We start from the raw sequence: 16,377 nt of genomic DNA, 5'->3' as shown, positions 1-16,377 counted from the left end.
CAACAAAATGCAATGCATAATTGTAAAAATTGCCAATGAACACACTTTCTATCACAATCCAAGAACAATCTCAAATGATAGATACACTTCATAATCTCACTACTTCTGATCAGGGGAGCTGTCGAACCAAATTGTATGAAGCAATATTCCTGCCCATTTTTTGCCTTCGGAACTATGCACAAATCCTTGTACAGAAAAGTCATCCTCATCATCTCCGTGAAGCCCCCTTTGCATGCTTCTGAGCTTCTCTCTGCTGATCAAGGCATCAGCAACAATTGTGGCAGGGATCAGATCCCCTTCGAACTCTTCGCTCACACGATACGCTGGGATCAAACACTGATAGCCCTCCTGCAGCTGAATTCTTCTCAGAGGAGATTCTCACATCAGCTCTCTTCTCAGGTTCTTCCTTCCATCTGATGCTGCACACCTTCTCTGGCTGGCAGGCCAATAACAAGCCGAAGCAAAGAAGCACGAGCCTCATTGCTTGCAGGCCAATCTCACCTTCTCTGGCTTTCACTAAGTAAATACACACCATGTTAGAATTACTGATATGGTTCATTGCTTCGGTAAATATGCACCATGTTAGTGAAAGCCCAAGCAATGAACCCCATATCAGTGATACTGATCAACATGCATTGTCTTAATTAATAATTAGCCACCATCATCCAGAAAATTTGAGGCTAAATCAAACTAGTTTAGTCTAGCTCAGTAATTCTAACATGGTGCATATTTACTCCATTATACTATCACCATGATTACTCAGATCAATCTGTTGCTTCTGTAGTATACATTAAACTTCATCCAATTTGAAAAGAATAGTTCCTCATATCACAGTTGTGACAAATGGATCCCAAAAGCTTGTATCATAGTTTTTTGCCCTCTTCATGCCAAAGAGTTTCTGAGTTGTGGGAAATCAGGGCAACTTATCCCAAGTCGGCACGCTGATTCATTCATACTCTGCACAAATGATCAAAATTCCATTTCAATTGCAAAACAGATAGAGCAAAAAGAGGTTCAACCTTACTCGCTGTATTTTGTGCACATTCTTCAAATATGGAGAGCTTGAAACCTGATTCACATGTGCAGATCAGAAAAAAAAACCCTCAATGTAGGAGAAATAGGATGCTGGCAGAGAGGCAACATACACGAACTTGATTGTGAACGAACTTGATGCACTCGATTCGCTTCATGGAGAACTGAAGCAGTATCTGTCTGTAAAACCAAGAGCAATATTAATGAAACTAATTGAGAGAGTAAAATTAGAATCACAGTTCAACCACAAGATGAACATATCTTCACCTTCCCAAAAGGAAAAACCAGTTGTTGAAGTGTAGTAATTCTGTCTCCTAACTTCTCCTTCCTCACCTAAAGATGAAAATACTAACTACATCTTATCGATTAACTATCAACCCAAAATGCTTAAGCTCAAGTTTGTCCAACTTTGAATGTTGCTAACGAGGATGATGTGCCTGCTAATCTTGGCTTCTTACTGTTGGTTTTCTTCTCCAAGTTGAGGAAGAAGCTACTCCTGAGTTACCCTGCATTGTTGATTATGATCAAATGCCACTATAAAGAGAGAATTAATTAAGTGGTAGCATTGCGATTTTGGGACGGGGAGGTGATTTTGGGGTTTTAAGGTTAGCAAACCCTAAAACCCAGATGAAGGCAACGGGACGTGGCGACAGCGGCGATCAGCACTGGGAAGCGACGGCGGCATCTTTGATTGAGAATGGGAAGCCGGAGCTATGAGATGTGGCATAGCTTCTAGTTGAGACACTCCATATGTTCCCTGTAAAGATATCTTTTATATGTAACAAAGAAGAAATGTAACAAAGAAGAAGTGATGCAACAAATAGAGTTATGCGGCGACGGCGACGGCAAGAAAACCCAACCTAGGGCGGCGACGCGTAACCTCGGGGCAGCGACGAGATGAGGAGGAGATGGAGACAGGACGGGGACAAGATGGGGACGGTGACGGCGGCGACGAGATGGGGACGACACGGGGAGGCAACGACCAGATCGGCGGCGGTGCCGAGGGGAAGAGAGCAGGGCCGACGGGCAGGGGATCGCGGGCGGCGAAGGGAGAAGAGGGGAGGGGAGAATCGCTGGTTAGGGTTTGGAGGAAGAGGTCGCGAGCCGTGGAGGAGGAGGATTCGAGCGAGGGGAGGAATGGCGAGCCGTGGAGGGCGGAGGCCAGGGAATCGCGGGCGGTGGCGAGAGGAGAAGAGAGCAGGAAAGAATCTGGTTTGGAGGAAGAAGCGCGGAGACGAGGTTCTGCTTTTCTTTCCACGCGAGCGCGGTCGGTCCCAGCCACGCGGAAGCCACGTCGATGTCGCCCACGGGACGCCCACCAAACGACGCCCAGCAGATCAAAACTCTATATATATATATATATATATATATATATATATATATATATATATATATATATATATATATATATATATATAATCTTTTCCCTTATTATTTTCTTAAGAATTTGATAAATATTCATAGCTTCATTGAAATTGTAGATGGTAATAAGACATTTGAGTAGACTATATATGGATATCGATCCTATGACGAGTATAGAAAATGAAGATGAAAGTTGAATATACAATAAAAATGAGGATGAGAATGAGGATGAATATATATAAAAGAAAAGATGGGGATGTAAGTCAGAGGATATGAAATCTGATCCAGATCCATTATCGTTTCTAATATGTTTATCACTGCATCATGATAGGATTGTAGAATTTGAGATATAGTTACTCATATTATTATTTTTTATTATCTCAATAATTGACTATTATATTTGATACTGAATTTTTTATATAAATCAAATAAATAAAAAATTAATTTATAGAATAAGTGATTTTTTAGTAAACTCTATGTTTAAATTATTATTAAATTTAAAATGAAATTAGCTTAATATATTAATATACCAAAAATAAGAAAATTAAGTTGGACACTTACGGATTTTAAAAACTCATAATGGTGAGAACTAATAATTTTTAAACTATAGATTGATTAATAAATCAATTTATACATAAAATTGGAATAAATTTATTGAAATTGACCATTGTTAATACTTATATATCTTAAACAGAATTAATCAATGAATTCGAGGCTTCTTTAAATTCCAGAAAAAACATTTGGATCATAAATCAAAATTTAAAATGATTTTTAATCAAATTTTCATTCAAGACCATTATAAGTTATGAAACATTCTAAATAGAAATTTTATCCTTGTGTTTAAAGAGTTAATTTTAATAAAAAGAATTTGTTCAAAAATTATTTAATAAATTAGTATGTAATCATTGTGTCAATTTTTTAAATATACACTGATTTACAAAAATTGTCTTAATTATGCATTCAAAATTAAAAAAAAAATTGACTACTTGAGCTACAAAAAATCCTAATTTGAATATCAAAATATAGCCCAAAAGAGTGTTTTTTAAAATATGATTGTAACTTATTTTGTAAATCAATATTAAAAAAAATAAGATTTTGACCATTATAAATACTTGTCCGTATTAAGTGATCATTGACATTTTTTTCAAATTCAAAAAAAAATTTTGATAAAAAATTGACTAAGCCCATAGGATTATTTATAAATTAAAAAATATTTATGCCTTGTTAATTGTTATTAGAAGTGCTACAGAGTAGAGGTAATTTTTTAATAAAAAATAATTAAAATTATCTTAGTTAATTTCTAAAATTATATTTTTGATAAATTAATGTATAATTTATTTGTCAATTATTATATGATTTAATTAATTATTCTTGTGCTAGTATTCCAATAAAATCATAATATTAATAAATTTATAATTTGTTAATGATTTTTATTGTTATTTATTTAAGTTCGACAAATATATATTATTATAACATCTTAACAAACTCATAACATAAGAAAGTATAAACAAATCCATAAACGAATCCATAAACAAGCTCATAAGTTATAAATGATTTGTTAATGAACATAATTCACGAATATTATTCATGAGCATTAATAAATCAAACATATTATGTTCAAATTTATTTATTTAATTAATTTGATATATATTAAATGTGTATAAATAAATTCTTATTAAGTTGAATACTAAATTTGTTCATGAACTCAAAGGCCATCGTACCAAATATTAGGAGAGAGAATATAATTTATTTGGATGAGCAAATATATAGGATCATAAGATTTGAATATCTAAATTATTTAAAAAATAAAACTATATTAGAGAAGCAAGAAGAAGATTGAAATAAATTTAAGTATTGCAAACAATCATGAAGTTAAATCTCCTAAATAACAAAAATATCTACAACTAAATAGTTTACTAAAATCCATATTCTACTGAATGAGTATATATATATTGAAGGTTAGGAGTTGATACATTAGGCACGGGATTAATCAAACTCAATTTTTAAACAGAAATTTGCACACGAGATTTCCGTTGAAATGACGAACAGTAGATTTATTCTTATAATAACTCTAAAACGGCTTTCACATAACAACTGCGTGCCTTAATCAATTGTTGTTGTAAGTGCAAAGTGGATTGGATCGCCGGATTGGGGTCCGTGTCAGTGTCAGTATAATTCCGATTTCATCTGGATCGGTCAATAAGTTTGCAAATAAATCCTACCGTTCATTTCATCCTCGCTAATCATTTCGTCGGCACACCCATCCCCTCGCGTACGAAGCTTCTTCCCAACTCGAATCGCTCTTAACCCTAGCTTTCCGCCACGGCCCTTTTCTCCTCCTCCACTTTCTCTTTCTTTCCTCCGCCACTCGCCCCCGACGTCGTCGCCTCCGCCCTTCTGCCCGTATTTTCAATTTTGTTGCCCGGCAACGCAGTGCTCTTCTTCCATTATAGTCAGCCCTTCTTAGTTCTCAGAAAAGGGGCTAGGTTGAGCTTGCACACCATTTATCGTCTAGAAGGTCTGGCCCTTGCAGTCAAATTGTTGCCATTTGAATTTTTTGTGTTTTACATGTTTGGTAATTCTTGATCTTCTGAGCTCGCCTTATATCCATCTCTAGGATTTTCTTCTTTGGCCTCTGTGATTTGCTCTGAAATTGCATCAACAGTTTTGGTTTATAGCGTCTCTATTCGATGCCATTTTCGGATTTCGCCGATAGTGATTTTGTAGGTCGTCCGTCTTGTAATCAATAGCTAAGCTTCCTTTACAGAGCCGCTGGGATATTGGAGAGGATGGGCGGAATGGCGTTCAGGCCTCTTCTGTCCATCGTTGGTTTTATAGGAAAATGAACTAATCGAAACAAAAAATCTCTCCTGGTGTGGGTTTTCCATTTACGTTTATCAATTACATAGGTTTTAGGGTACGTTAACCTTAGTATACTACATGCTCATAGTTCTTTTCCACGTTAAGATACAGTGATTTGCTGCGTGTAATTGGAGGGGAGGAAATAGTAGTGAATTGAAATACTTTGTGAAAAAAAAGAAGAAAAGCATTGTATTACATATTTCTTGTTCACTTAAATGGAATTGAAGAAAGATAAGCATTCTTATTTGTGTTCATGTGGCGTTAAATCTCATTTCTGTTCATTTCCACCCCATTTGTGTGGAAACAAAAATAGAAGAAATGGATGAAATAAAATTCTTTCATCGTTTGCTATTTCTGTACAAGCAAACAAGAGAAAGTGATCACTTTATTTCATTTCATTTCTTTTCTCTTTTATTTCCAACCAAGTAAATACAGCATTGTCTGATGTGATTGACCAACCACATTTATGCATGATTTGCACACCATTATAGAAAAATCAATGTGAAAATTGGAAGGTGTCTCTGCTGCTTAATCATAAAAGATATAGCAACATAGAAAGAAAATGGAAATGAACACATTTTTCTTGCTTACCTGCAAACCCAAATTACACTGTTGTTGCTTCAACTTACAAAACAACAGTAGTAATTTCAGGATGCCACAAAACTGGATAGTTAATTTTAACCTTATCATGCTTGCAAGTATTATTCATCTGGAGCTTGTATTATAGTAGTATTTTGATAATGAATATATGTGTTTACAATTTCATGTTTTGTATTGGTCAGTTAATATGTCCCAGTATTTGATAGAAATAGAATGTTTAGTTCAGCAAAAGGGAGCTAAAGTGACATGTTATGACATTCTACCTTTATTTAAATTTCTTTTAGGATCTATATATTTGTTTTCCGTATCTGTTTCATGATTTCATCTGTACATTCATATTTTTATGTTTCTTTTCACAATTGGAACAATTGAAGGATGCCCATGTTTGGTAATGATAGTTATGAAAAGTTGTGTAACTAGCATTGTAGGATTATGATACTTGACCACTTCATATGTTCATTTGATACTCGTGTTTGACACCAACACTCCTAGTCAAATTTCGAATCCAACAAGCATAGCTATCGACATCAACCAATAAAAATAATAATAGTGAAAGTGTTCCTTCACTTCGACAAAATTTTACTTTGTGAAAGGTTTTATGTGAATTCTTGGCACTTACTATAGTTTTTTAAATTCATTTTTAATGTAGGAATACTCATGTTTAGAAAATTTGTATGTTTAATTTTTATGAAAACCTACAACTTTTTTAAGACTATTGAATGTGATAAGACATAAACTTCATGGAGCTTTCAAAAGAAGATAGCCTTATCTTGCTCTCCATTTCTTCAAATTTAAAGTCATAAAACATTGTGAATTGAGAGTATATTTGGGGAATAGAGATAAGCTACTAGAGTTTTGAGTGATGGTTGTGCCCTCCTTGTCTAAATGAAAAAAGGATTGTAGCAGAATCAATTGTGTTTTATGGATTAGTTAGGAAGACACACACAAAAAGTTAATCTAGTTGAGACAACATAGCAGATATGAGAATGGTTGGATGGATATGTGAGGTTGCATTACCAAATAAATGAAAAATGTTAATATCTATGAGCAGTGAGTTGTAGCTCTATATATAAGATGATATAGAGAAATATATTAAGATGGTATGAATGTGTTCAAGAGGGACAACTAATTTTTTGAAAAGTAAATTAACTAGAATTGAATGTGTGAGGGATACAATGAGATAAAGAAGATTACAAGTGTTATAAGAAAAATGGTTAATTTTATGGATATAACCTAGCATTAGTTCCATAAAACGATACGACCATATAGCCAATTCTAAACACTTGGAACTAACACTACTTGATGGTGGTGGTGATGTTGATTATGAATATAATTTGGTATTGGATTTTGGAGGGAAATGGACGAATTGGTTGTGGATCAAGTGATGAATCTAGACCTACCTTTTATCCTTATTGATCTTTATGATATTTACCCAATTCTTCAAGAATGACTACAATAAATTTCATCTAGATAGATCAATTGGTTTACTTGACTAATTTATTTGTGCTAGAACAAAAATATGCATATCCATCCTGAAATAACTCTGCATTGTTGATTATGGATTTCAATAATCAAGAAAAATATACTAGAGAGTGGACTTCAAAAGAAGTGGCTACTTCTAAGTTCATGTATTATGATCACCATGTTTGAACATGTCAAGTGGAGTGTCTCCTTGTAAACTGTCCTGTCATTCTTAGTGTTGTCTCATGATTGTTTTAACAAACAACTTTCTTCAATGAGGTCAGTGGAGATGTATCTCTGAGACTTCTCTTGTTATGTTTTTCTTTTTTTCTTAAAAAAATTATTGTTATTTAAATAAGCATAGTCGTAAGGAAAATAATCAAACCTTTTAGCCCTCTATAATTTTATAGTTTTTTCATCTTTGCAGAAACAATTCTTTGATGATTCATCTTTGTTCTGTTTATTTCTTGCTTGCCAAAAAAAGGAAAAAAGAATTCTGAGGTTTCCATTAGAATACAACAGAAAATGAATTTATGTGATAACCTGATCATGTTTATCCATTTATGATATTTGCTAAGTACCTAGTTCTTAATGATTTTATTTTGCAGTGTTTAGTTAATTGAGGGAGAATTGGATTCTCATATTCCTTTCATCAGAAATGAACTACAGGCACATCAAGCTATGATATGATGGATCCCGAAGGCAAGAAGTTTGGAAGAGGTATACACAGATATTTTTCTCCTCTGGTTTATTGGTTTGTACACAATAAATTGGAGAACACTTGATTTCCAACTTTAAAGTGCTAGGTGCTTTTAAGTTACCAATGTGTTTCATTACCTAGTTGATCAAATTTTTTCAACATTATGTTGAACACTGCTAAAGATCCTTTTGGACCCAAGATGGGCCGTGCAATTTAGAACCTAACTATTGTTTTGCATGAAATTCATCCATATTCTATGACTAAGTTATAAATTCTTGTTTGATTTGTACAAATGCCTACATTGATTGGCTCAATAAACTCTAATCAAGTGTAATTCTAGGTAGTAACTTTGCCTTAGATCATATAAAGTGCTTTTCATTAATTGCAAAAGGAAATTTATAACCTGAAAATAAGTAATGTCAATAGAGAAAACTCCTATGTTATTCACTCCAAAATGATTTTGACAACTTTTCTTTTGCTATCATATTATCAAATTCATGACAAGGTTAATCATAAGTCTTGTTACCAAAATTAGACTATTTGATATGATTTGAGATCTCATACTGTGCTAGGCAAAACGGTCGAAGCGTATCATTCCGGTAAATCACTAAAGCTTGATACCACTTGACACCAAGATTCAAAATCTTGTGTCATATCATAGTTTCAGTCTTTTATTAGAAAGATGTTATTTCAGTATCATGCCGACGCTTTGATGCATGATGTCGATGATAGATTGAAGGTCGAAAGAGGAAAGAGATGAAGCAAAGGAAGGAGATATTTCGGTAATTTTCCATAATGATATGTTTTGACCATTTCGTCTGACATGATACAAGATTTAAAATCATGTTTGACACAAATAATGTCTCCTTCCTATACTTCATCTCCTTCAATTTCAATCCATTACTGATACTATGCACCAAAACATGTCGATCAACATGATATTGAAATAATATCATTCCAATAAAGATCAAAATTTTGCCATGGTTCGAGATTTTAAACTTTGCTATTTGATAATTTTATTGTACACTGTTTGACATGTTTGGTATATGTAATTGGGACTCATTGTATTATACACGGTACGGATTCATAACTAGGACCCATTTTAATGATGATGATGTTTTAAAAAAAGCTTGATGTGCTGCTATTTAGGCCATGATTCCTAATATCACTACTGCAATAGGGGTGGTGAATTGGATATTATATACTTGTCTAATGATTGTACAGTATGAATGCAGCAGAAAGAAACTCAGATTTGTTATTCAGGGATCCCACAATAAGAGAGGAAAGAGATAGGAAACAAATATGTAAGACAAAATGTTAAAAAATTATCAAACCATAGATGTAAGCCCCAAATATAAGCTTTTATAACAAACTAAATATACAATCTAATTAAAATTCCCACAAATAAGCTAAGTGTGGATCAATAATAAAGTAAAGTAAAATAATATAAGCTCTAAATTCTGAATCAATTTATTTTCTTCAAAGCGATTTCCATCTTCAATTTATTTCTCAACTTAAAGTGGAGTTGTCTTGATAGACTGCATTTGTCGTGATACGATTACAATTCAAATTAATACCAAATCCCTTAACTACACTAATACAGTATAGGGTAACTTGGATTGTCTCTCAAGGAATGTAGTTAGTGCGTGATAATACTAAGATCAAATTATTCAGACATGGGATTTGGGTTTTGAAATCCTAAAGCTAATGTCAGTAAAGATAAATCTAATCTACGAAAGCATGAAGAAAAACATCCCTAATATGTCATGGAATTAAAACTAAGCTACATTGCAATGAGATCATGTAATTACCGAGCACAACTAAACTACAATTCAACAAGAATGACAATCCAAACAACTAAACTAACGGAATTGCAAAACTAAAACATAGCAAGTAGAAGAAACATTCCACCGAACAGTTTGTGAGCATGAATTCATTAAACCTAAGTCTTTTATTTCAAATGAATGTTCCCAAGTCTTTTTGGGCAGACGCAGTTTCTACTGCATGTTTTCTCATTAATCGTATGCCATCCTCTGTTATTTATGGCGAGATTCCATACAAAATTTTGTTTCCTAACAAGTCATTGTTTCCTGTTAACCCTAGGATATTTGGTAGCACTTGTTTTGTTCGGGATGTCCGTCCACAAGTCACTAAATTAGACCCTAAATCTTTGAAATGTATTTTCCTTGGTTATTCTCGTCTTCAAAAGGGTTATAGGTGTTATAGTCCTAGTATTGATAAATATCTTATTTCAATCGATGTTACTTTCATGAAAGACACACCTTATTTCTCATCCTCACATATCCCGACTTCTCAAAAGGAAGATGATGATTTATTAGTATATTTTGTTACATCCTCTACATCTGTCTCAGAATCGACTTTTGTCAAGCCTCCTATTATTGAAATATACTCTAGGCGTCGACCTCTTGATTCATGTCTTGCACCTACTACTTTGTCATCAGATCCAATTCCGAATGATGATCTTCCTATTGCATTACGGAAAGGTAAACGTCAGTGTACTTATCCTATCTCTTCGTTTGTTTCTAATAATGGCTTGTCGTCCTCTTCTTGTTCTTTTATTGCTTCACTTGATTCTATTTCTATTCTTAAAACTGTCTGTGAGGCCTTATCTCATCATGGTTGGAGAGATGCAATGATAGAAGAAATGAAAGTCTTGGATGATAATGATACTTGGGACTTGGTTGATCTACCTCCAGGAAAACAAGCTATTGGATGCAAATAGATATTTAATGTTAAAGTCAATTCAGATGGTTCAGTTGCCAGACTAAAAGCTCGTCTTGTGGCTAAGGGGTATGCTCAAACATATGGTGTGGATTATTCTGATACTTATTCTCCTGTTGCAAAGTTGACATCTATTCGGTTATTTATTTCTCTTGCTGCTACTCATTATTGGCCTTTACATCAACTTGATATCAAGAATGCTTTTCTTCATGGTAATCTTCAAGAGGAGGTGTATATGGAGCAACCTCCTGGTTTCGTTGCTCAGGGGGAGATGGGGCGAGTTTGTCGTCTTCGAAAGACTTTGTATGGTTTGAAACAAAGTCCACGTGCTTGGTTTGGAAAATTTAGTCAGGTTATTGAAAAGTTTGGTATGAAGAAAAGCAAGTCTGATCATTCTGTATTTTACAAGCAGTCAGGAGCTGGTATTATTCTGTTAGTTGTGTATGTGGATGATATTGTGATTACTGGTAGTGATACTACGGGAATTTCATCTCTCAAATCTTTCATTCTCACTCAATTTCATACAAAAGATTTAGGGGTGCTAAAATATTTCTTAGGTGTTGAAGTAATGAGGAGTAAAAATGATATATTTCTATCTCAGAGGAAATATGTTCTTGACTTATTAACTGAGACAAGAAAGTTAGGGGCAAAACCTTGTAGTACTCCAATGACTCAGAACGTGGATCTTACAGTAGATGGAGAATTATTTGAACATCTAGAGAGATATCGAAGGTTGGTTGGAAAGTTGAATTATCTTACCTTGACTCGTTCAGATATTGCATATTCAGTTAGTGTTGTTAGTCAGTATATGTCATCTCCAACGGTTCATCATTGGGCAGCATTAGAACAAATTTTGTGTTATTTGAAGGGTGCACTCGAACGAGGTATTGTATATAAAAATCATAGGCACACTCATATTGAATGTTTTTCAGATGCAGATTGGGCAGGTTCCAAAATGGATAGGAGGTCTACTTCAGGTTATTGTATCTTTGTTGGAGGAAATTTAGTATCATGGAAGAGTAAAAAGCAAAAGGTTGTGTCACGATCCAGTGCAGAATCAGAATACAGGGCTATGACACAGTCTGTGTGTGAAATAATGTGGATATATCAATTGTTGACTGAAGTAGGACTTAAAATTTCAATACCAGCAAAACTATGGTGTGATAATCAAGCTGCTATTCACATTGCATCGAATCCCGTGTTCCATGAGCGAACTAAGCACATTGAAATTGATTGTCATTTTATTCGTGAGAAAATTCAACAAGGTTTGATTACTACAGGATATGTAAAAACTGGAGAACAATTGGGGGACATCTTCACAAAAGCTTTGAATGAGATCCGAGTTGATTATCTGTGTAACAGGTTGGGCATGATTAATATCTATGCTTCAACTTGAGGGGGAGTGTTGGTTAATGTTAGTTATATTTATTAGAATAAATCTTACAGAATAGGTCCATAAAACTCTTATATAAATAGGAGCTTATATCTCTTAATGATATGATATATTTTTCTGGATTACTTTTGATAACAATTGGTTTTTGTTAGAATTTTCTGGCTAGGGTAGATAAGTAGGATATATCAATTTAGTCGTGGTGGATGGTAGGTGTAATGGTTGTTGACATGCGATGGGAAGCTTCACACTTGCCATTGGCTTGCAAGGTAATGGTTATAAATGATACGTGGTTGGTGCTAGAGATAGTTTTGGTTTTCTAAAAGTGGATGCAATGGTGTTGTGAGTGTGGGTGCTTGATGTGTTGCAATATAGAGGCTAGAAGAAGACGACAATGATGGACATGCTTGATGAGGTTGCTCATTTTGAGAGTAGGAACTACAGATAGGGGGAATAGCAGACGTTTAGACTTCGATACCACTTAAACAACGCAAGAGAAACTCGTGTATCTTAGTGAATGCAAAAGAGTAACCAGAAAAATTTTACTCAATAATGCAAAATTGTCCCAAAATAGTAGATGTAAGCCCCTCATGTAGTTTTTTCTGTTTGTTTTTGCTTCCCATACGAATAGGCCAAGTATTTTTGAAAATGTTTAAACCTATACCCTTTTGTATGTTACAAAAGATTTTGTTGACAAATGTTATCATTTGTAAAAAAATTGATGAAGAATAAATAGTATTACTATTTGTATAGTAGATATTATTTTTTTTTGAAATCTCATATTGTGTTAGGTGACATAGTTGAAATGTATTGTTCTCATAAATTAGCAAAATTCGGTATTTCTTGGCATAAGTAATTTATCATGTATCGCTATGTCAATTATGTCGATGAGTATCATTTCATGACGACATTTGACACCCCTTAGTATGCTACAATACCATTAAGATGAATTAAAATAATGGTTGTTATTTTTTAGTTTGTGTCCATATAACATAGGGTTAAAACTATACCATTCTAATGGGATACGTATTCCATAGGTTTATAGTTGTGCTCTCTTTTTTTCTTCTTCTTCCTCCAGTTTGCCACTAGTATCATATGTTAGAAGAATAACACAGTTCCAAAAAAGAGTATCATGTTGTTCCAGTTAAATACCAAAATTACATCACGATTCAAGTTTTCGAACCTAGATCTATTTGATATGATAATATCTACTTTAATTTTTAATGGTTTTATCTTCTTCTTTTTTTTGTTTAATTATACAGGGCCCAGAGAACCTACAGGTGCTATTGATTTGATAAACCACTACAAGCTATCAGGACACTATGATTTCTTCTGCAAAAGACCTCTTCCTTTGTCAGTTGCAGACACACATTATCTCCACAATGTTGGTGGAGACACAGAAATTCGGAAGGGAGAAGGAATGGAGTTAGGTCAACTCCTACAGAGTGCTCCATACTCAAGAGAAACAACAGCTCAAATGCAACAATTTGACTTAGAGATGCTAGGGCAGGCATTTCAGCTGCGAGACACAACTCCCATTGATTTACCTTCGGTAACAAATTTGTCGTTCCTTTGTAAACTTGTATATGCTTGATTAATTTTTCTATAAGATCCTGCAATGTTTTGCAGTCAGAGAAAGGAATACCTACCATTCCAGGGAAATCAAGAGGAGATTCTAAGGACAAGGAGAGGAAGCACAAAAAGCACAAGGACAAAGATAGAGACAAGGAACACAAGAAGCACAAACATCGCCATAAAGATCGGAGTAAAGATAAAGATCGAGAAAAGAAGAAAGATAAAAGTGGACATCATGATTCTGGTGGTGACCATTCAAAGAAGCATCATGAGAAGGTTCTTGTTCTTGTTGTAACAATCATTTTTATTTGGCCTCATGGATTTACAGTTTTACTTATTCATATATTTATAATTTAGAAGAGGAAACACGAAGGCAATGATGATTCTGTTGATAACCACAAGCTCAAGAAAAGTAAGGTAGGCATTCAATGGTTTTTCTTCAGTTTCAAATTTTTTTTTGTACATATCTTACTTTAGAGAAGCTTGGTTTCTCAAATATTTCAGCATAAGAGTCCAAAGATTGAAGAAGTTGGAGGGATAAAAGTTGCTAGCTAATAAAAGTTAAAACACTTGTCTTTCTTCATTAAATTACTTAATATGCTGTTGGGGAAGATTAGATCGAAGCATGTCTTGCTCCAAAATTCTTTGAGGTACATCTGCTTCTTGCTGTCAGCTAATGCAAACAGGCTACTTTTTGCTCACAACTCTCATTTTAGTCCAACTCTGATATAATTAATTTTGATGCTGATTTGGTTGCTATGTCATGATTGTACTATTTTGTACATTATCAAAGACTCATAAATTGCCAGAAATAGATTAGGCTTAAAACACTTTTGTTATTAAGCTCTCATAGTTCCTGAGTTATATGAAGAAGTCAATACGTTGTGTTGCTGAATTGGTGATGTGATTTTGCCTTCTGTGAATATGAATATTTCTGATGCTGTTGGATATTTCAAATATACTCAAAGATGTGTAGGACAATTGGGTAGCTGTTGGTGCTCATTCATAATGTTCATTTTTCTGAAATAAATTTAAAAATGCTTTCTTTTGGTTAACTACTATTTTACACTAATTGGCATTCTACTTGGGCGTATATTCTAGCTGACCTAATCACTAATTGACATTCTACATTATTCATAGCTGAACAACTTTGACTTAATTGCTTTTATTGTAAATTCTATCACTTTGCATCTGTTCTCTCCCACCGCAAGCATCACTGAATCATTTTTTCTTTTTCTTTTTTTTATTGAGTTGAAAAATGGGTTTGTTTGGTGTACTTTTTGTTGGTTCTCCTCGTATTCATATAAACCTAAGTCCAATAATTACTGTTAGAAATCATTTCATTGGATGAAAACTATATTGAATATAGCCAAACTATTCTACTGAAATACAAGAATAATTAATGATGATCGATCCTAATCTAGATTCAAATTCCAGTCTGTTTTCAATGTATATCCATTGGAAGCCAGCCCACAGCAAGCACCTCCTGTCAATTTGGATCGGATCCAACACCTTTGCCCCAATTGGACAATGCTTGATTAACTTATGAACTGAAACAAATTGTTATTTTTAAGCAGAAACTTGAATAAATTCTGAAAATTGAGGTCGAAATAAGCGTAAAAGAAAAAAGAATAACAGATTCCTCACTTTGTTACTAAGACCATTGTGTTAAAATGTATTCATAGTTCCTGTCAGTAGCAGATTGAATGGCATGCATCGGTATTATGGTAATGACCTCAGCCCTTGACTGATCTTGTCAATCAACATGACAAACACTTTTCCTTTCTGGCACTGTTATAAGCGTTGAGTAGCTTAGTGGTCTTGTTACTATCAATCCTGCAGACCATGAATAGCTACTCATCCCTAGAAAAATACTTCTTTGGCTGATTTTCTTAATTCACTTTCATTTGTTTGGGTTCCTGTTAAATGACGCAGCTTAGTGCTGCAACTATATGTTAGTCTAAACCTATTAATTGAAAACTTCAATTGTGTCCATAACAGTGCCCTTACCTGATGATGACTTCCACCAGCATTATTGCACATTGCATGATGAAATGCACTGGAAGCTTCGTCTCTCCGAGAATGTATCGTTGAAAAAGATTGCTTTGGAGAACTAGCTAATCAGTTCACCTTGCATATTTTGGAAAATCCTATACAGAGGATTCCAAGCTTGATTGTAATAGGAAAATAGCTGCTTGATACGTTTCTTAGATGTCCATAATTAACATCTTCCAAAACATATTTACCGCATGGTTTTGGCATCATAATTGTTTATGAGGAACACTGAATATTCATCTCGTTTTTAAAGGACTTTGTTATTTACTAAACTGCTTGTAGGGGCTAATATGTAGATCATCATAATTTATTTTTTGTCGGGGTTGCACTTGTTGAGGGAAAATTCCAAGAGACACATTTAATATGGTACGAACATATATATAGACGATCAATAGATGCTAGACAGTTAGGCATTGTGAAACTATGACAAATTTGCATATCAAATGAGGAAGAGGAAGATCAAAGAAGACTTGATTAGTAACAATAAGACAAAATAAAATTTATTTAAATATAAATGATGATATATTAGAAGATAGAGCTCAATGGCGTAGAATGATCCATATAGCCTACCTCATCTAGTGGAATAAGACTTGATTGT

At 34.0% G+C, this 16,377-nt stretch overlaps 1 protein-coding gene and 1 long non-coding RNA gene across 4 annotated transcripts; one reads left to right on the top strand and one right to left on the bottom strand.

Moving 5' to 3' along the window:
* Positions 1-446: 446 nt before the first annotated feature.
* LOC141817436 (uncharacterized) lies at positions 447-2,174 on the bottom strand. 2 transcript variants are annotated; one of them, XR_012600825.1, is made up of 4 exons: positions 1,893-2,174; positions 1,300-1,789; positions 1,146-1,212; positions 447-1,069 (listed from the first exon to the last, which is right to left on the bottom strand). It is a non-coding gene; the product is annotated as an uncharacterized LOC141817436 (long non-coding RNA). The 2 variants fall into 2 exon arrangements; XR_012600824.1 differs by having other exon boundaries at positions 447-1,212.
* Positions 2,175-4,654: 2,480 nt separating this feature from the next.
* LOC141817435 (mediator of RNA polymerase II transcription subunit 19a) lies at positions 4,655-14,619 on the top strand. 2 transcript variants are annotated; one of them, XM_074705080.1, is made up of 6 exons: positions 4,655-4,912; positions 7,926-8,037; positions 13,412-13,701; positions 13,779-14,000; positions 14,082-14,141; positions 14,229-14,619. In XM_074705080.1, exons 2-6 carry the CDS (start codon positions 8,004-8,006, stop codon positions 14,277-14,279), a joined length of 657 nt encoding a protein of 218 aa, XP_074561181.1. In that variant the 5' UTR covers positions 4,655-4,912; positions 7,926-8,003; the 3' UTR covers positions 14,280-14,619. The 2 variants fall into 2 exon arrangements, with proteins under 2 accessions (XP_074561181.1, XP_074561183.1); XM_074705082.1 differs by lacking the exon at positions 4,655-4,912 and adding an exon at positions 5,186-5,311.
* Positions 14,620-16,377: the final 1,758 nt, after the last annotated feature.

Source organism: Curcuma longa, unplaced genomic scaffold (assembly GCF_044706935.1).
Source record: "Curcuma longa cultivar G26 ecotype Majalengka, Jawa Barat unplaced genomic scaffold, ITB_CL_G26_1.1 contig_20538, whole genome shotgun sequence".
Classification (NCBI taxonomy): domain Eukaryota; kingdom Viridiplantae; phylum Streptophyta; class Magnoliopsida; order Zingiberales; family Zingiberaceae; genus Curcuma; species Curcuma longa.
The sequence above is the reverse complement of the archived record's forward strand: the minus strand, read 5'-3'. Positions and strand labels throughout refer to the sequence as shown.

Excerpts from the sequence above, each read along its gene's own strand:
- LOC141817435 (XM_074705080.1), top strand. The coding sequence starts at position 8,004 with ATGATGGATCCCGAAGGCAAGAAGTTTGGAAGAG. Across the intron at positions 14,001-14,081 it reads CAAAGAAGCATCATGAGAAG|AAGAGGAAACACGAAGGCAA; the intron begins GTTCTTGTTCTT and ends TTTATAATTTAG. Across the intron at positions 14,142-14,228 it reads ACAAGCTCAAGAAAAGTAAG|CATAAGAGTCCAAAGATTGA; the intron begins GTAGGCATTCAA and ends CAAATATTTCAG.